The sequence below is a fragment of the Ranitomeya imitator genome, chromosome 1 (assembly GCF_032444005.1).
Source record: "Ranitomeya imitator isolate aRanImi1 chromosome 1, aRanImi1.pri, whole genome shotgun sequence".
Classification (NCBI taxonomy): Eukaryota; Metazoa; Chordata; class Amphibia; order Anura; family Dendrobatidae; genus Ranitomeya; species Ranitomeya imitator.
The window spans coordinates 1,081,645,951-1,081,667,724 of NC_091282.1; the positions used below are offsets into that span (position 1 = coordinate 1,081,645,951).

At 44.5% G+C, this 21,774-nt stretch overlaps 1 protein-coding gene across 2 annotated transcripts in view; it reads left to right on the forward strand.

The window, feature by feature from the left end:
• Positions 1–3,153: 3,153 nt before the first annotated feature.
• Positions 3,154–21,774, forward strand: part of GALNT7 (polypeptide N-acetylgalactosaminyltransferase 7) — a 237,639-nt gene continuing 219,018 nt past the window's right edge. Inside the window, exon 1 of one of the 2 annotated variants that reach the window (XM_069744237.1) lies at positions 3,154–3,509. In XM_069744237.1, coding sequence (XP_069600338.1) covers positions 3,384–3,509 — 126 coding nt within the window. In that variant the 5' untranslated portion in view covers positions 3,154–3,383. The remainder of the gene's footprint in view (positions 3,510–21,774) is intronic. The other variant, XM_069744236.1, reaches the window with a different exon arrangement.

Consider the following 21,774-nt stretch of genomic DNA (forward strand, 5'->3'; position numbering starts at 1 on the left):
CTCGATTTTCTTCACAAAGTGTCATCAGAATAGGCCAGTTTTTGATATACTGCTCAAAACAGTCCACCACAGAGTTCCATCTAACATCTTGTGGGAGCGTTAGCTTGGTTCCACCCATCCTTTTCAGAGCTGCTGCAGCAAAATGATTATTACGGAAGTATTTAGCAATTTCAACAACATTAGCCTTTATTTCTGGAACACTTAAGTCTTTGGCTAAGAGGTGCAGCAAATGAGCACTGCAACCATATGTTATTAGCAGCTTTGTATTCCCTCCCTGCTCTTCTAAATCTCTTCTCATCTTGGATACGTTTGCAGCATTGTCAGTGACCAAACTGCGTACTAGACATTTGAATTTTTGTTCACATGTCGTTATAGCTTTTACTGCCACTTCTTGTAAGTATTCTGCTGTGTGTGCATTTCCTGACGTATCAGTTGTTTGTGCAAGGAAGACTTTACCTTCTTCTGTTGTTATACAAGCACATACAATAGGATCATTGTGGACATTACTCCACCCATCAATACTTAGGTTAACAATTTTACCCTCCAGAGCTGTTGCACATTGCTCCATTTCTCTGTCATACACTTGATCCAGCAGTTTCCCTGTAACATCAGCTCTGCTGGGTGGACTGTATCCTGGCCTCAGTGACTGAACCATATTAATGAAATGTGGGTTCTCAGTCAGACGGAAAGAAGAGTTCGTTGCATAAATAAACTGGGCAATTTTTTCATCAATCAACTCTTTTTCTAATCTGCTAGTTCTTATCACAAACCTATCTATGGTGGTTCCAGGAGGTAAAGGTTTTTTCTTCCTTTTGGGTGATGGTGATATGTGGCTGTGGGTGTCTGATGATGATGCTGCTGCTAATGAAGCACTATCCTGGATGGATAACTCTGAAACTGTAGAACAGGATGATGGTGATCTTGGAGGTGGATAGTTTCCAGATTCCATGAATTCCCCTAAACAAAAAAAGTCAATGCTGTTATTTTATTGTTTATACAATTTCTGCTTATTGTACACAACACATCACTGCCCCTGCCCCAAAAGGAATATTTGTTTTTCTTCATAACTGTACCAAATGACAGTAACATGCAGTAATAATAAGAAATATAATTTTTCTCACACATGACAGTTCAGTCTTTAGAAATAGGATTCAATAAAAATGTTTACCAACCTGAAGATCCTGCCTGTTCAGAAGTGTTTCTTTGGTCATCTTCATCACCGCACTTCTCATGATGTTGCCTCATTCGCGCCACCAGGCCTTGCATCTCTTTGCTGCATCATTTGCATTTTGCACGCATGCCTGCCTTACCGATAGGCGAAGGAGCTTCATTAAAATATTCCCAAACTGGGTCTCTTTTACGGCCTGCTGCCATTATAAGGAAAGAATGTAATAAACCTCAGATCGTACACACAAACAGATCCAGACTTGTCTGTCTGTGGCTATGCTGCAGTATTGTGCTCAAAGTTTCACTTTCATTTTCTTGTCTGCTTGCCCTTCATCCTCCTCACACTTAGATTCACATTCTTCTTGTGTTGTGCAGATCTATTCCACTCCAAACAATCAGAAACATATTGTCTAACTTCTTGGACTTGGCACTGAAGGGGTTGATTCTGTATTCATAGGTTTGTAGAACAATAGGATTAAGGTCTTTTTCTCAACTCTGTTCATGTTTTAACATTTTTGCCGTGAAGAAGAGGCTGGGACCTCTGAAGAGTCAAAGGAGAGAAACTGCCCACTAATCCTACAAAAACCTCTGGAAGAGCATGGTATTGTGAATGTTACACATATACAGCCTTTATTCTACTGAGTTAAACAACTCAGCTTTATTTCATGATGGAAGAACCTTTGGATGGTAAAATATTTTCCTCAAAAAGCAGTTTATTGAAAAAAAATCCGATTTAAATAAAAAAAATCCGATTTAAATAAAAAAATCGGATTTTACTTTTTAAAAAAAAACAACATTGATTTTTATCCACCCTGTGCAGCTGTGTACGAGTGGTAGGCTCCACAGCTCTCTCGGACTTCAACAATGGGGTGTTGCCAATAGTGACGACGACGTCTTCTCCATCTTTCTTTTTCTTTCTTCTTCACAAGACACAGCAAAGGCAACAGCCAATCTCAATTACAAATCAAGACCAAGAAAGAAGCTCTCCACGCTAAGATCCATCTTGCAGCAGGATACAGCTGCAAAAGATGATGATTTCATCAGTGCAGTGTCTATATACAGAAATCACATGAGATACCCCAATGGGTGTCCGGTGTCAAAGAAATTGTAATGGAAAAGCATTGGAAATATCAAACGCATGTGCACAAACAATGCAAATGCATGTAAAAACGCATGCACACACAGTTTTTTTTGGCATCATGCCTAAGATGATGTGGATAAAAAAACGCTGTGAAAACATGCGTTTTTGTATGCCTTTGCGCATGCAGATGATACGCTGCGTACAGAAACGCTAAAGTAAACCTAGCCTAATACCTTGGTTGATGAAATCCGTATTGTGGTTATTGTTTAATCTTTATTGTCAGTTTTGAGTTAATAATTGACTGAATTCGTCCTATGTTAGCCATATTAAATGGCTGTTAGCTGCAACCGATTGTTCGTCTTATGCCACCTCTCCCGTACACACAGGCGCTCATACGGCCAAGTGCTCCTGTGTTCTCTACCAGAAAGCCTCCGGCAGACATTTCTGCCAGCAGTCGTTATTTGCCCGCTCAGTTGGCAGCGACCCATACACATTAGATATTGACTGATATTGTAGATAGAATGTAAGTCCGCAAGGGCAGGGTCCTCTCCCCTCTGTACCAGTCTGTCATCGTAAACCTGTTTACTGTAAACGTGATCTATAACCCTGTACGTAACCCCTTCTCAAGTACAGCACCATGGAATTAATGGCACTATATAAATAATATTGTAATGTGTATGGGGGGCTTTACGCGTGACACACACGATTGTGTAGAGATCTGTGTGACTTGGGGCCACGAGCCCATACTGGACCACCATGAGTGGTAAGTGCTGCCCTCCTCCTCCACCACATATGGGGGTCTTCCCATACCAGCAGCGGCCTCACCTCAGGACAGCAGGAAAGTTTGCCGTCTGGCAGAGGCGGGGTGAGGCAGGGGGCAGCAGCGGGACAGTGTCAGGGAGGAGGAGGAGAATAGAGGCCACACTGGTGTGTGAGTGAGGAGAGGAGCTCACACCTGTGTGTGAGGCGAGTGCCGCCGGCTGAGGAGGATGTGCCGCCGCCTCATGAAGGAGCCCTCATCCCAGGCTACAGCCGCCGCCGCGCCGTGCGCCATGTAATCAGTCCGTGCACAGCGCTCCCCTCACTTTCTCCAGTGACTACACCGTGACTGCTCCTCTCTGCTGCCAGCACGACCATGAGGCTGAAGCCCGGCTTCCTCCTGCGCAGCCTGCTGGTGCTGGCCACTTTCCTGGCTCTGCTCATCCTCTGGTCCTCCCTGTCCTCCGGCCGGACGGAGCCCCCGCACTCCCAGCTGGCCCGGGTGAGTACCGGCTTGTGTGTAGCCGCTTCCTCGTCCTTCCTCCATTACCAGAGGGGCCTGGTGCTCGGTCAGGCCGGGTCCCTCTGTCTGGAGGTGGATTCATTAATTGTACTAATCGCCCTAATGGTGCGAGGTGCCGCGAGCTCAGCGCCGTACTGCGCATCCCCGGCCCGGCTGTACGTGCGCTGTGTCCGGGGAGGGGGGCGCGGCGAGTTGGTTGCCCCGTGGGGTTCTGGGTAACTGGTGCCCCCCAACGGACTGCTCCTCACACATCCCAGTGGCCGGGAGGGGGAGGCGCGGCCATTGCTGGCGTCCGGCTGCTACTGCGCGTCTATATAGTGCGGCTCTCATAACGCCGAGAACCGAAATTCCGCCGGGATATCGCTCCGCCCATAGACCTCTAGGCAGCCCTGTAACCTGCACTGTGTGTATTCATCCGCCATGGCAGTAGTGTTCCTGCTGGTGTGGTAGTGGTTGCTGCATTTTCTGCTTAGTGGCCTGCTTGCTCTGTCTGCCCTCATAATGGGGGCTCCATGCCCACAATTCATGAAGACTGGTATTAGGTACGAGGGGCGTGCAGGAATACCATGCACCACATTCGTTAGGAGGCACATGCCACTCATGAGGTTTGGCGCGTTTTGTGAGTGACGTGCTCCTCGCCAGAACGGTTACTCCAGGCGCAGACTGCCGTAACATGTCTGGAGTATGAACCATGATCTTTGCTAGGCGGCGTAGCCCACCCCGGCTCTGGCCACTCTGGTGGGCTATCCGAAGCTGGAGTGCAAAGATCAAAAGTAGTAAAAACATCTGTGCAACTTTTCATGGCTTTACACCAGAGTTCTGACTAAGGCTACGTTCACACTAGCGTCGGCCCGTCGCAGTGCGTCGGGCCAACGTACTGACACACCCTGTGACAACACAGCACAACGGGGGCATTGGATGCATTATTACAACGCATCTGCTGCCCCATTGTGAGTTGCGGGGAGGAGGGGGCGGAGTTCCGGCCGCGCATGCGTGGTCGGAAATGGCGGACACAATGCACAAAAAAAGTTACAAGCAACGGTTTTTGGTGCTGACGGTCCGAAGCAACCATCACACGACGCTTGCGACGTGTGGCAATGCGTCGCTAATACAAGCCTATGGAGAAAAAACGCATCCTGCAAACAACTTTGCAGGATGCGTTTTTTCTGGAAAACGACGCATTGCGATGTGTGTCGTACGACGCTAGTGTGAAAGTAGCCTTACACATGTGGATGAACCGAGCCCATGTCTGCCCCTACAGGGTCGGGTTCTATGTCCTCTTGAGGTGGGGATTGGCCAGAACAGTATTACTGGAGCAGATGGAGGACGATGGAGCCTATCCATTATTATTATTATTATGGGATCCATCCGATTTCTGTTTGAGGTTTTTAGAACAGGAGAAAAAGTTCTGTGTGATACAGAATAGACCCACCGGGACATCAGTGACTAGTGGGGTCTTTGCTTCTGCCTATATCAGATATACTTTGGATCTGTTTTGCACATGAATTCCCCCTAAATGGAACAGATAACAGAAGTGAGAACAAAACCTGAGATAATTTGTGAAAAAAAAAAAATATTCTTATACGGGCAGCACAGTGGCGCAGTGGTTAGCACAGCAGCCTTGCAGTGCTGGAGTCCTGGGTTCAAACCCCACCCAGGACAACATCTGCAAAGAGTTTGTATGTTCTCTCCGTGTTTGCGTGGGTTTCCTCAGGCCACTCCGGTTTCCTCCCATGTTCCAAAGACATACTGATAGGGAATTTAGATTATGAGCCCCAAAGGGGTCAACGATGATAATGTGTGCAACCTGTAAATCACTGCGGAATATGTCAGCGCTATGTAAAAATAAAGATTATTATTATTGTAGTGCCATGTATTCCATGGCGCTTGACATGTGAGGAGGGGTATACATAGTAAAAATGAGTACAGTAATCTTAACCAAAACAAGTCATGACTGGTACAGTAGGAGAGAGGACCCTGCTGGATGCAGTAGGTGAGGGTAGAGCTGGCCGTGCATCGGTTTGGTGGGTTGGTGGTTACTGTAGGTTGTAGGCTTGTCGGAAGAGGTAGGTCAGTTCTATGTGTTATATATAAAGGCATAGAATCGACTATAAAATGGATTCTTTTCATGAGCAGTTTAGCTGGTATAACCGGATATCTGAGCGATTATTGGGTTACAACTTGCTAGTATTTCAGATGAAATTGCTAACCTCTTGTTTTATTGATGGGGCAAATACCACGCTGCGTGCTGCTTGTTGTCTGATTGTGCGGCTACACCAGCACTGTGTCCGATCATCTGACGTATAGCTATTTCCAGTGGTCTCAAGAACGCGGTGTCTTTATTCCCCCTATATTGCTCCTCTGCGGTGTCTGGGTCTTGGAGGCTCTGACAAACAATTCCACGCAACACGCCATTAATTTGAATGGTTCTTTGTTTAGGATGTCTTGTCAGAAATGTCCACTTTCAGACATCTCGTAATTGGCACCAAGAGTGTTTGGAAGCATTATGGTTTCGAGACTTGATTGGGGGGTGTTGAGTTCATGGACTCTGTAGGGATCCAGAAAGTCAGTCGTGTGGGTTCCGACTTTATGTAGGACCAGCCATGTTGACCATATGGGAATTTTTTTATGATCTCCTATAGACATGGAAAAAAATGATTGGTACGGAGCACATTCCTAGACATGTTGGCTATAAGCTTCTGGGATTTGTCCATCCTGAGTAAGCTGATCGCTAGCTAACAAGTTATCAGGACTTCGCTTGTCAGAATGGACACATCCGAACCCAAATTAGAACAATGATCCCTTATTCCTTGTGCTGGGAACGCACTTGTTACCAGACGTAGGTAGCTGTAGACAAACTGCAGAAGAATAAGGCTGTGTCACGCTATTGTTCTGCTGCAGAGCTCCGGTGACGTGGTCGGATCTATTGACAGCCTGTTTGACAGTTCTAAGAGGCGTTGTGCAGAAAAGAGGGATTGGACAGAAGGTGACCCTCCCAAAACTTGCAATTATACAAATCCTTTTTTTTACCTCTTTACCATGTTGATCTGCGTATGTGGATGTCTATCTGTTGGGACTTCTTGTAGTACAGGTTTGACGATCATGACCAAACCACTGCACGGACAGCTCTATCCTCGCCTACTGTATCCTCACCCATCCCTTGTAGATTGTGAGCCCTCGCGGGCAGGGTCCTCTCTCCTCCTGTACCAGTTGTGACTTGTATTGTTCAAGATTATTGTACTTGATTTTATTATGTATACCCCTCCTCACATGTAAAGCGCCATGGAATAAATGGCACTATAATAATTAATAATAATAATGAAAGAAATGGCTTGTCCATGGCTGTGCTACCAGGTGGCTTACTTGACAAGTCTGGTGCTTTGGCTAGACCCAGGCCCCCACATGGAGTATTGAGATCAGAGTCTGCTGCACAGGTCACATCTGATTAAAAGCTCGACCTAATCTTATCTTTACCCCTGTCATCATTTGTGACACCAGTCGCCTGGTACGTGTAGTCCATCCCCTATACAAGCACTCGTCACTGGGAAGTCGACAGTAAAAATATGCAGACGGTATTCTGTCTTCTTGTGTGTTCACCCTTGCTTGTTTAATTAAACACACCATTACTCCCTGACAAAAGCTTTGCTGTACTTGCAGAAGACGGCGCAGGTTTAGAAATGTATGGAGGGTGAAAAGATATCTCTTCTTTCTGAAGTGGCATACGGTCAAATTAATTGATATTGTAGGCAATTCTATTTGGTGCTGGTCACTCTGATAATGACACGATTGTACAAGTGAGGAGGCAATGTCTCACAAATATTCTGCTGTCTCCTTATTTTCTGCTACAGCTGGGATAGTCTACCTAATGGAATAAAACTGTCATTTCCTGTAAAACCCCCTTTGTAAGGTCAAGGGAAATGCTGTATCTGGTTGATTGGCATGAAGCCCCCTCTCTGAAATAGATTCTCTAATCTAGCTGGGATTTACATCATGCAGTTGCTGCAGAACCTCTTGAAACGTACCTTTTTGAAGAAAATGAAAACATTGTCAGGCTGTACTTGATTGGCATAAACTTCGCTCTACGGAATAGATTTTCATATAAGCAGAGTTTGTCCATTATACAATATTTAAGCCAAGCACGGTACCTTAGTGGGAGCATGGTCTTAATAAAAATAATGCATTTAGAAGGGGTGATCCAGAACCTTTATATTGATGGCTTTGGAATAGGTCATCAGCGTCTGATCGGTGGAGATGCCATCTGGCACTCCCTGCCGATCACCTGTTGGTGGTGGTCAGATGCGCTGAGTTGCATAGCACAGCTCCTTCGATGGAATAGTGGCCACAGCCAGGTGCAGCACATCTGCCCTCTATTCAAGTCAGTAGGGGGCAGATGTGCAGGCTCTGGCCATGACCACTATTCCGCTGATGAGTTATACTACAACTCGGCGCAAATGCTGGGAATGGCTGGTCGGCGGGGGTGCCGGATGTCGCCCCCCACGATCAGATATTTAAGACCGATCCTAAGGATAGGCCAACATCATAAAGTCCTGGACAACCCTTTTAATGACCAAATCCTTTACTGCCTTTACCACAAGTCTTTTTTTAATTCAAATATGCTAATGAGCTTCTTGGTGCACCCTGGGTGTGGCCGAGCAGTTTAGTCCATATACTTATTTTGCAACTATTTCCGTAACCCTCTTTCTAATTGACAGCTCAAGTTTTAAAGGATCCACAGGAGGGTGGGGAGAAATGGAAAGTAAGCAGGTGGGAAGGCGCCTTCAACTGCTTGGCCACACCCAGGGTGTACTAAGCTCCTCATTAGCACTTTTGAAAAAGAATGATTTCTGCAAATGCAGCAAGGTGACATTTTTATTAGGGATATGTGCCTTACAAGGTGATGTGCTTGGTTTGAACAGTAATTTTGTGCTGATATACTGTATGTCTTTAGCCTGCTGCAGAACATCATAAAACACATCCTGCCTTTCCTGAGTAAGGGGGGGGGGAATGTAGTCAGTTTCTGGTAGACTCGTATGACACTATCGTTCTGAAATCGTTTTCCTACTTCCTAGAGTATCCATTATGAAAGCAATTTCCACAACTGCTGCAAAACCTCTTCACAACTTATGTTTTCAGGTAAAATAGGGCGGCACGGTGGCTCAGTGGTTAGCATTGTAGTCTTGCAGCGCTCAGGCCAGGGACTGAAACCCCACCAAGGAGTTTGTATGACCTGAATGTTTCTCTCCCATACTCTAAATTAGCCAATGAAAAGGCACAGACACGAGGCCAAAATCGGAGGAATCCCAGAATGCAAAAATGCATGTGCGGCGTGAATGTCATGGTGGACCGGAATATCAGAAATGACGCTAGTGCTTGCGTGTCACAGTGAGCCACATCACCGGAAGTGATGCGGATATATCCTTGGTACCGCCAGCCCATATGCAAAAAGGCCAGCAAACCCTGGGTGCCACTATGGAGCGGGACAACCAAGGGGACTTGTGACCCATACTAAATCCCAGGAAGAGGCAATGTCATAGGCGATAAGTAAGAGCAAAAAATCTAATGCAAAATAATCGTAGACAAATCAAAAAAGTATAAAATATATTGAATAGTATGAGCTGTGTCCGCAATGAGTAACATTGAAAAGCCGTATCGTGGTAGTCGGATGGTACCCCACAGGGCAGACAGGCCAGGACCACAAGGTCGATAGAGAAAGGATGACCACAGCAAAGAAACTGTTTAGTATAGAAACCACAAAATGCATCCAAATATATGAAATGCAGAATATTAATCAATTTCTAAGATAAACTCAAAATTTCATCAAATGCAATGTTAATAAACAATTTATGTTCTGGAAGAGAGCATATTAATTTACATGATGGTCACGCTTTTGAAACAGGTTCTGTGCTACTTAGGATTTGTATGTCAGTATATGTTGTAATCTATTAAATCACTAACGATATTCTGAGTTTCTGGACTTCACAACCTGTAAGGTGCTCCAATTAACAGTGATGTGTTATTTTTTTACTCGCGCTCAGCTTCTGTGCATGACGCTGCTGATTCAGCACTGCTCTGGAGCTAGCGAGCCAGTCTCGTGATATTTTCAGATGCTCGAATGGCATTTTGGGTGATTTCAGCAAATATTTTATGCTGTGGACTGATATTTTCATCTGGGAACTGTGACTTGAAATTGTCAAGATAAATGTATTGAAATAGTTTTAACATTTATGGATAAATAAAATTTTCATTTTCTGAATTCAGGCCCCATCATTTTGATCAGGTTTTGTTTCTTACTTTTTCTTTTTTGACTTGTATTTGTTGCTGGTTTTTGCGCTAAATTTTTCACAATGGCAAATGCGGTTCATGAATTTTGCGCAAAAGTAATGAATTGTCTTTATTTTTAGCAACACTTTTACGCAAAATAGCAATTTCGGTGCCAAAAAAAAATCTAAAATCTCTCAAAAGGGAGACGTGATTACATTTAAAATGTTCCAAAAGTCAGAAATGATGAATGGAGCAAAAATATCTGGAAACCCTGAACCCATTCACAATAGCAAACGCGCAGTACACAGCAGGGGCACATTTATTAGATTATCTCAGCACGGGAACGTTTTATTTAAACATCCAATTGTGGAAGTTATTATTATTCCAAGATGTATTGATTAAAATTAACCTTTTTGCGGGAAAACCCCTTTAAAACAGCGATTAGGTGCAAGTGAAAAATGCCAAAAGCTGTACCAAAAGGGCCCAAAAGCAATAATGAATCAGACTCATTAGTGTATTAATTGCTGTAGGATACGTAATATGATGGCTGGAGCTTGTGACTAGTGACGAACGAATGTGCTGGGATAAGGTGTTATCCGAACATGGTCGTGTGCCAACCGAGTGTTTTTGACGTGCTCGTAAAATAGATTGGAGTCCCCGCCGCTGCATGTTTCGCAGCTAACAAACGGGCGATCCCTGTATGTGTTGCTTCTGTCTAACAGCCGGGAGACATACAGGCGCGGGGACTCAAACATATTATTCGAGCATGCTGAAGACACTAGGTTAGCACATGAGCGTACTCGGATAACACCTTATCCCAGCACGTTCGCTCATCACTACTTGTGACTTTTGTCAGGCACTTGTGGCAGTGACCTGTGTAATGTGCGTGTCAGAAGTAGTGTAGAAAGGATTTTCATTTTCTGGTTTGCATATAATTAACCTACCCAAACTGCGGTGTTGGTGTGGTACACGTGTAATGCAAATATGCTTTACTCAAGTCCACATCATTTCCTGTCCCCATTATTCAGTGCTGGCAGTATGATTTATGCTTTCTGGTGCTAACCAGTGCTGGTAAGAAAATAAAGAAAACACCTGTATACAAATGGAGAATGGAATTTGAAGTAACCTGGAATACCTTTCAGATCTTATCAGTAGCATTACACCCCAAACAATTGATATGCACATGTACAGTGGCTTGCAAAAGTATTCCCCACCCTTGGCATTTGTCATGTTTTACTAGCTCACAACCTGGAATTTCACAGTTTTTTTTTAACCCCTTCCCGACCCATGACGCCACGTAGGCGTCATGAAAGTCGGTGCCATTCCGACCCATGACGCCTATGCGGCGTCATGGAAAGATCGCGTCCCTGCAGATCGGGTGAAAGGGTTAACTCCCATTTCACCCGATCTGCAGGGACAGGGGGAGTGGTAGTTTAGCCCAGGGGGGGTGGCTTCACCCCCTCGTGGCTACGATCGCTCTGATTGGCTGTTGAAAGTGAAACTGCCAATCAGAGCGATTTGTAATATTTCACCCATTATAACGGGTGAAATATTACAATCCAGCCATGGCCGATGCTGAAATATCATCGGCCATGGCTGGAAATACTAGTGTGCCCCCACCCCACCCCTCCGATCGCCCCCCCACCCCCCCGATCTGGCCGGTACACTGCTCCGGCTCCCCTCCGTCCAGTGCTCCGCTCCCCCCCGTGCTCGTGTCCGCTCCCCCCGTGCTCCAATCACCCCCCCGTGCTCCAATCACCCCCCCTGCACTCCGATCCACCCCCCCGTGCTCCGTTCCACCCCCCCGTGCTCCATTCCAGCCCCCCCGTGCTCCGTTCCACGCCCCCCGCGCTCCGTTCCACCCCTCCCGCGCTCCGATTCCCCCCCCCCGTGCTCCGATCCCCCCCCCCCCGTGGTCCCCCCCCACCCTATCATACTTACCGATCCAGCCGTGGTCCCGTCCGTCTTCTCCCGGGCGCCGCCATCTTCCAAAATGGCGGGCGCATACGCAGTGCGCCCGCCGAATCTGCCGGCCGGCAGATTCGTTCCAAAGTGCATTTTGATCACTGAGATATAATCTATCTCAGTGATCAAAATAAAAAAAATAATAAATGACCCCCCCCCTTTGTCACCCCCATAGGTAGGGACAATAAAAAAATAAAGAAATTTTTTTTTTCCACTAATGTTAGAATAGGGTTAGGGGTAGGGTTAGGGTTAGGGGTAGGGGTAGGGTTAGGGGTAGGGCTAGGGGTAGGGTTAGGGGTAGGGTTAGGGTTAGGGCTAGGGTTAGGGCTAGGGTTAGGGTTAGGAATGTGCACACGTATTCTGGTCCTCTGCGGATTTTTCCGCTGCGGATTTGATAAATCCGCAGTGCTAAACCGCTGCGGATTTATGGCGGATTTACCGCGTTTTTTTCTGCGCATTTCACTGCGGTTTTACAATTGCGATTTTCTATTGGAGCAGTTGTAAAACCGCTGCGGAATCCGCACAAAGAAGTGACATGCTGCGGAATGTAAACCGCTGCGTTTCCGTGCAGTTTTTCCGCAGCATGTGTACAGCGATTTTTGTTTCCCATAGGTTTACATTGAACTGTACACTCATGGGAAACTGCTGCGGATCCGCAGCGTTTTCCGCAGCGTGTGCACATACCTTTAGAATTAGGCTATGTGCACACGGTGCGGATTTGGCTGCGGATTCGCAGCAGTGTTCCATCAGGTTTACAGTACCATGTAAACATATGAAAAACCAAATCCGCTGTGCCCATGGTGCGGAAAATACCGCGCGGGAACGCTGCGTTGTATTTTCCGCAGCATGTCAATTCTTTGTGCGGATTCCGCAGCGTTTTACACCTGTTCCTCAATAGGAATCCGCAGGTGAAATCCGCACAAAAAACACTGGAAATCCGCGGAAAATCCTCAGGTAAAACACAGTGCCTTTTACCCGCAGATTTTTCAAAAATGGTGCGGAAATATCTCACACGAATCCACAACGTGGGCACATAGCCTTAGGGTTAGGGTTGGAATTAGGGTTGTGGTTAGGGTTAGGGGTGTGTTGGGGTTAGTGTTGTGGTTAGGGGTGTGTTGGGGTTAGGGTTGTGATTAGGATTATGGCTACAGTTGGGATTAGGGTTAGGGGTGTGTTGGGGTTAGTGTTGGAGTTAGAATTGAGGGGTTACCACTGTTTAGGCACATCAGGGGTCTCCAAACGCAACATGGCGCCACCATTGATTCCAGCCAATCTCGTATTCAAAAAGTCAAATGGTGCTCCCTCACTTCCGAGCCCTGACGTGTGCCCAAACAGTGGTTTACTCCCACATATGGGGTACCAGCATACTCAGGACAAACTGCGCAACAATTACTGGGGTCCAATTTCTCCTGTTACCCTTGTGAATCTAAAAAAATGCTTGCTAAAACATAATTTTTGAGGAAAGAAAAATGATTTTTTATTTTCACGGCTCTGCGTTGTAAACGTCTGTGAAGCACTTGGGGGTTCAAAGTGCTCACCACATATCTAGATAAGTTCCTTGGGGGGTCTAGTTTCTAAAATGGGGTCACTTGTGGGGGGTTTCTACTGTTTAGGCACACCAGGGGCTCTGCAAACGCAACGTGACACCCGCAGACCATTCCATCAAAGTCTGCATTTCAAAAGTCACTACTTCCCTTCTGAGCCCCGACGTGTGCCCAAACAGTGGTTTACCCCCACATATGGGGTATCAGCGTACTCAGGAGAAACTGGACAACAACTTTTGGGGTCCAATTTCTCCTGTAACCCTTGGGAAAATAAAAAATTCTGGGCTAAATAATTATTTTTGAGGAAAGAAAACGTATTTATTATTTTCACGGCTCTGCATTATAAACTTCTATGAAGCACTTGGGGGTTCAAAGTGCTCACCACACATCTAGATAAGTTCCTTTCAGGGTCTAGTTTCCAAAATGGGGTCACTTGTGGGGGGTTTCTACTGTTTAGGCACATCAGGGGCTCTGCAAACGCAACGTGACGCCCGCAGAGCATTCCATCAAAGTCTGCATTTCAAAACGTCACTACTTCAATTCCAAGCCCCGGCATGTGCCCAAACAGTAGTTTACCCCCACATATGGGGTATCACCGTACTCAGGAGAAACTGGACAACAAATATTGGGGTCAAATTTCTCCTGTTACCCTTGGGAAAATTAAAAAATTCTGGGCTAAATAATTATTTTTGAGGAAAGAAAACGTATTTATTATTTTCACGGCTCTGCATTATAAACTTCTATGAAGCACTTGGGGGTTCAAAGTGCTCACCACACATCTAGATAAGTTCCTTTGGGGATCTAGTTTCCAAAATGGGGTCACTTGTGGGGGGTTTCTACTGTTAAGCCACATCAGGGGCTCTGCAAACGCAACGTGACGCCCACAGAGCATTCCATCAAAGTCTGCATTTCAAAACGTCACTACTTCACTTCCGAGCCCCGGCATGTGCCCAAACAGTGATTTACCCCCACATATGGGGTATCAGCGTACTCAGGAGAAACTGGACAACAACTTTTGGGGTCAAATTTCTCCTGTTACCCTTGGGAAAATAAAAAATTGCAGGCTAAAAGATCATTTTTGAGAAAATAATTTTTTTTTTTTTTTCATGGCTCTGCGTTATAAACTTCTGTGAAGCACTTGGGGGTTCAAAGTCCTCACCACACATCTAGATTAGTTCCTTTGGGGGTCTAGTTTCTAAAATGTTGTCATTTCTGGGGGATCTCCAATGTTTAGGCACACAGGGGCTCTCCAAACGTGACATGGTGTCCGCTAATGATTGGAGCTAATTTTCCATTTAAAAAGCCAAATGGCGTGCCATCCCTTCCGAGCCCTGCCGTGCGCCCAAACAGTGGTTTACCCCCACATATGGGGTATCAGCGTACTCAGGACAAACTGGACAACAATATTTGGGGTCCAATTTCTCCTATTATCCTTGGCAAAATAGGAAATTCCAGGCTAAAAAATCATTTTTGAGGAAAGAAAAATTATTTTTTATTTTCATGGCTCTGCGTTATAAACTTCTGTGAAGCACCTGGGGGTTTAAAGTGCTCAATATGCATCTAGATAAGTTCCTTGGGGGGTCTAGTTTCCAAAATGGGGTCACTTGTGGGGGAGCTCCAATGTTTAGGCACACAGGGGCTCTCCAAACGCGACATGGTGTCCGCTAACAATTGGAGCTAATTTTCCATTCAAAAAGTCAAATGGCGCGCCTTCCCTTCCGAGCCCTGCCGAGTGCCCAAACAGTGGTTTACCCCCACATATGAGGTATAGGCGTACTCGGGAGAAATTGCCCAACAAATTTTATGATCCATTTTATCCTACTGCCCATGTGAAAATGAAAAAATTGAGGCGAAAATAATTTTTTTGTGAAAAAAAATTACTTTTTCATTTTTACAGATCAATTTGTGAAGCACCTGAGGGTTTAAAGTGCTCACTAGGCATCTAAATTAGTTCCTTGGGGGGTCTAGTTTCCAAAATGGGGTCACTTGTGGGGGAGCGCCAATGTTTAGGCACACAGGAGCTATCCAAACGCGACATGGTGTCCGCTAACGATGGAAATAATTTTTCATTCAAAAAGTCAAATGGCGCTCCTTCCCTTCCGAGCCTTACCATGTGCCCAAACAGTGGTTTACCTCCACATGTGAGGTATTGGTGTACTCAGGAGAAATTGCCCAACACATTTTAGGATCCATTTTATCCTGTTGCCCATGTGAAAATGAAAAAATTGAGGCTAAAAGAATTTTTTTGTGAAAAAAAAGTACTTTTTCATTTTTACGGATCAATTTGTGAAGCACCTGGGGGTTCAAAGTGCTCACTATGCATCTAGATAAGTTCCTTGGGGCGTCTAGTTTCCAAAATGGGGTCACTTGTGGGGGAGCTCCAATTTTTAGGCACACGGGGGCTCTCCAAACGTGACATGGTGTCCGCTAAAGAGTGGAGCCAATTTTTGATTCAAAAAGTCAAATGGCGCTCCTTCCCTTCCAAGCCCTGCCGTGCGCCAAAACAGTGGTTTACCCCCACATATGAGGTATCATCGTACTCAGGACAAATTGGACAACAACGTTCGTGGTTCAGTTTCTCCTTTTACCATTGGGAAAATAAAAAAATTGTTGCTAAAAGATAATTTTTGTGACTAAAAAGTTAAATGTTCATTTTTTCCTTCCATGTTGCTTCTGCTGCTGTGAAGCACCTGAAGGGTTAATAAACTTCTTGAATGTGGTTTTGAGTACCTTGAGGGGTGCAGTTTTTAGAATGGTGTCACTTTTGGGTATTTTCAGCCATATAGACCCCTCAAACTGACTTCAAATGTGAGGTGGTCCCTAAAAAAAATGGTTTTGTAAATTTCGTTGTAAAAATGACAAATCGCTGGTCGAATTTTAACCCTTATAACTTCCTAACAAAAAAAAATTTTGTTTCCAAAATTGTGCTGATGTAAAGTAAACATGTGGGAAATGTTATTTATTAACTATTTTGTGTCACATATCTCTCTGGTTTAACAGAATAAAAATTCAAAATGTGAAAATTGCGAAATTTTCAAAATTTTCGCCAAATTTCCGTGTTTATCACAAATAAATGCAGAATTTATTGACCTAAATTTACCACTAACATGAAGCCCAATATGTCACGAAAAAACAATCTCAGAACCGCTAGGATCCGTTGAAGCGTTCCTGAGTTATTACCTCATAAAGGGACACTGGTCAGAATGGCAAAAAACGGCAAGGTCTTTAAGGTCAAAATAGGCTGGGTCTTGAAGGGGTTAAAGGTTTGCATCAGCTCATGTACAGAACATGCTTACACCTGTGAACATTTGGCGTTCTTTTTATTGTGAAGTGAACTACAAATAGGACAAAATAACAGAAGACTTCAGTGTGCAAAACTATTCACCCCCCCCTAAAGTTAGCACTTTGTACCGACAAATTATAGCTGCAAGTCTTCTTGGATAAGTCTTTGAGCTTTCCACATCTTGCCAATGGGATTTTTGCCCATGGCTTCAAGGCAAAACTGCTCGCACTCCTTCAAGTTAGATGGTTTCCTCTGAACAGCAATCTTCAAGTCTGATCACAGATTCTCAGTCAGATTAAGGTCTGTGCTGTGACTAGGCCACTCCAAAACATTTGCACGTTTCCCCTTAAGCCACTTGAGTGTTAATTTAGCAGTATGCTTTGGTCATTGTCTTGCTGGAAGGTGAACCTCCGTCCCAGCCTCAAATGATTGACACACTGAAGCTGGTTTTGCTCAAGAATATCCCTGTATTTTCCACCATCCTTTTTCCCTCTTTCTGCAGGCAAAAAAATCCCTAAAGCATGATGCTGCCACCACCATATTTTACTGTGTGGATGGTGTTCTACAGCCGATGAGCTGTGTTGGTTTGGCGTCAAACATAGCTGTTACCTTGGTGGCCAAAAAGTTCAATTTTGGTTTCATCTGAGCACCGCAAAGGTACGTCATATGTTGTGTATCCACTTTTGGTACAGGCTCTGGCACTGAGCCCACATCTTTTTTGGCACATGATAGCTGATTGGATCAGTTCTCATGTGCCCCTAACAGCTGCAAGTGGAATCGCAGTCCACCTGCAGCCGTTAACATAGCAGATGACTGCAGACATGTAGCTTATGAACCGGAGAATCCCTTTAATTTCTTTCATAATCTGTATAAGTTTCTCCAGTTTCAAAAAAATTATGGATGCATCATTTTTTCCAGAAAGGGGGAAAAAAGTTCTCAATTTTTCTGGCTGTCCAGGCTTTTTTCATCTCTCATTCCAGCATGTTGTTTTATGTAATTTACTATTTATTAATGTTTACTCTCACACTATATAAATGTCTGTACTATTACAGGTCTTGTAGGTACAGTAGTGCCCCTTAGTATACACATACGTTCGGGTTAGCACTAGATAAGCATTTACAATATTTGGATCATTACATATATATTTATATTATTTTAGGCAGAAGTATTATTAGGTTCTTATTTTTAATTTGGTTTGTGTATACAAAGCTTTCAAATTATTCTTTTAAATGATATTTAGTCTTAACAAACAACGTTAAGGCCTATTCTGAGGAATTGATAGTTTTTCCTTAACGCTCATTTGCCAATTTGCGGTTTGTTTAATTGTGTCGGCAATCACCCAGCGAACAATAAAATGCTTGTTCTTTTGGTGATTGGAGTGTACATGGCAGCATTAAAATGATCGTTATTGGCAGCACAGCATTGTGTGTAAATGGGAGATTGGGCTGCAGATAACGGATTGTCGGCAGCTATAAATGCACCACAAAGTTCTCTTTGGCGATTTTATATTTTCTTCACTCAAAAGATATTGGGAAAGATTTGGTAAGACAAAGTGGACGGTCAGTCTTGATAAATAGCACAATTTTGAAAGGATTCTGATTTATCAAAGGCAATTTGTCAACATGTTTTTGCCACATAGTCCGAGAGCAGCATAATGTAGAGACAGAGACCCTGATTCCAGCGATGTATCACTTGCTGGGCTGCTTGCTGTAGATTTAATAGAATCACTGTGTTATTAGCAGAAGATTATCATTAGAGGACTAGTAAACTTGCTGCCAGGTAGTCCAGCATATTCATGAGCTCTGTGTAACCCAGCCCCACCACTGATTTGCATTCTTTACCCCTTTACACAATGTACACAGAAAGCTGTCAATCAGTGGTGGGGGCGGGGTTACACAGATCTCACTATTTATAGAACTGCTAGATCTGCAGCAGAGAAAATTGTGATTTTGTCAAACATACCCTTCATCCCAGTAAGGGTATGTGCACACGTTGTGGATTCTCTGCGGATCCGCAGCGTTTTTTGAGGTGCAGAAAGGCTGCAGATCCGCAATTGATTTCCAGTACAATGTAAATCAAGGAGAAAAAAAAAATGCTGTGTACACTTTGCGGAAAATCCGCTGCGGAAATGCTGCGGTTTAAGGCTATGTGCAAGACGCACCTGCGGATTTGTCGCGTTTTTTGTGCGTTTTTGCTGCGGTTTTTACCCCTGCGGTTTTCTATAATGGAATGGCTACAAAAACGCTGCAGATTCACAAAAAAGAAGTGACATGCTACTTCTTTTAAACCGCAGCGTTTCCGCAGCGGATTTTCCGTAAAGTGTGCACAGCATTTTTTTTTTTTCTCATTGATTTACATTGTACTGTAAATCAATTGTGGATCTGCAGCGTTTCTGCACCTCAAAAAACGCTGCGGATCCGCAGAGAATCTGCAACGTGTGCACATACCTGAAAAGAAGTAGCATGTCACTTCTTTTTTGTGAATCTGCAGCGTTTTTGCACCCATTCCATTATAGAAAACCGCAGGGGTAAAAAAAACGCAGCAAAAACGCACAAAAAGCGCGACAAACCTGCAGGTGCGTTTTCTGCCAGGAGAGGCAGAATCTGCACCAGAAATTCTTAAACCTAATGCACAACGTGTGCACAGAGCCTCAGTGACACAATGCTGGAATCAGGGTCTCTGCTGTTACATTATGCTGTTTTCAGATCAGATAGCAGAAACGTGGTGACAGATTCTCTTTTAAAGGCACATGCCTTCTAATATGTCAGCACATCGTGCGCAGAACGTGCACCAGAAATAAGTGTGGCAGTAGATTTGTCAATTGGACTTACCCCCTGCTATTTTTCTTAAATGTGGAGGCGAAAGCTTAATAAGTCACAAATTATGGTGTACAAATGGCATCCGCTGTAATTTTGTGACTTTGTTTGTGGCAAAAATGTATTTATAAATGTTTTTCAGTTTCTTTTCAGGAACAAATCAGATGTTATTTAACCGGGCAGATCTGCTTGGTGTCGCTACTTGGCCACATACTTGCCCAGATGTTTGCTGATTCTGCTCCTAAAATCTGCGCATTTACTGTAAAATTCATGTATAACAAAAAAAATGAGCATAGTTTTTAAATCTGTGGCCTTCCTATTTTGTTGTGACCTATTCACAGATTTCCTGCTTGTAAAGCATGGCTGTGCTGCAGATTTGTGGTGTGGAGTAGTAGATCTGATCATGCGAGCGTTGTTCAGACTCTGCAATTGGGGGAAGCTTTTCCAAGAATACAATTTCTGAAATAAGCTTTGAGTCATCTCTCTAATGACACAGGGGGACTTCAAAGTTTCGGGTACTCTGCTCCAATCATTGATGCCGTGGACACTTCTTTATCACTGCTGTTCACACTTTTATTTTTTTTTCTGAAGTTCTGTTGCTGTTCCCTGCATTGTGTGTGGGTGGACAGGATTATCCTGATTGCTTATATTACTTCTTAAGAAAGGTATTCCCCTTTAACCCTTTATAAGCACCTTACAAATGTCATTATTAAACTCACCACTATCTCACAAGTCCTCAGCGCCCACTCTTACTATTCTTGTCTTTTTTTTTTCTCTGTCACTCACAATGCTATAAATTATGTTGTAGGTGGTATTTGAATCACTGCCATTTCAGAGGAAAGCAGTATTTTAAAGTTTTAACCTTTCATGAAGTTTTGGACATTTTCACATTTTTGTGTGTCAAGACCGTTCTAAGGGTACGTGTCCACGTTCAGGATGGCCGGCGGTTTTGACGGAGCAGCAAACTCACTCCGCCCCCTGGAGACGCGATGATGCCGGATGTGTTCATTGCACACATCCGGAATCATCACACCCCACACATAGGGCCCTATGTTACACCTAGCAGCGTCGCAGCGTCGCTGCAAGGTAAACGGACATGCTGTGATCTAAAAAGACGCGCCACATGTCCGGAATCGCAGGGCCGCCGGATGCGTGTTACCACGCATAGTGGAGACGGGATTTCATTAAATCCCCTCCACTATGCTGTAACATCTGGACGCTGCGTGTTTGACGCTGCGTCTCTATGCAGCGTCAAACACGCAGCGTTTCCTGAACGTGGAAACATACCCTTGGAGGGTTTGAACATTTTTAATTACCGCTACAATAATGCGTACTTTAGAGTTTTATATTTGGCATATTACCTCCACTCTCCAACCTGAAGTAGAACTTTCGATATTATTTTATTGTATATACATAAGTTGTAAGTGTTTTGCAATGCTTACCGATCACGGTGTTCTCCGGGTCCAGTTCCGTTCCAGTCCCACGAAAGCGCTCATCATCTTTGCCTGCTTGAGCAGTGACTGTTATGTGGGGTAGAGCTACTTTTTTCATCGTAAGTCTATTGAGCCTCAGATCGAAGCTCCATAGACTTACACAGAAAAAGCAGCTGCGGAGATGAGGTGATGAACCCTGGGAATGTCAGTACAGCTGATTCATGCTTCCCAAGCCATGGGCAGACATCAGGGAAAACAGCCGTCAGGGAGCCATGTGGCTCGTGTGACTTGCTGAAGATGCAGTTCCCCAGTGGTTTCTTCTTGCCCCATACCTTCTTGAGTGACGGGTCTCTCCTTATACACATGTGTAGGGGGGACTATCACTCTAGGCGAGTGTGGCGTGGAAAAGATATCGGGGATTGCCCTCTTGGACTGAGCTGAGAAAAATGGAAACAGCTAGCTTTTCTTATAGGGAACCTGACAGGTCCGGTAATGCTATTAAGCTGCAGATATAGGCTTAATATGCAGGGTAATAATGCTACGAAGTTGCCTGTTCGTGTTACCGAAAGTGTGCCATTTAGGAGAAAATTAACTTTCAGTCATGCGTGGCATAGAGACTTCAGTCTCCACTCACTGCACTGTGTCCCAGCGCAGCCCCACATGACGTCATTGCTAAGTGTCCCAGCTGTGGAGGAGGAAGAGGATGCTGTTTGCCAAAGGAGCGAGGGGTCAGGTGAGAAGAATTTTTTTTGGGGGGACATTGTTACAAGTAGGGGACAAGGATGGGGATATTACTACGTATAAGATAGGAATGGGCTGAGGGACATTATTGCCAGATCAGGGACTATTATTATTATTATTAATTATTGTTATAGCGCCATTTATTCCATGGCGCTTTACATGTGAGGAGGGGTATACATAATAAAAACAAGTACAATAATC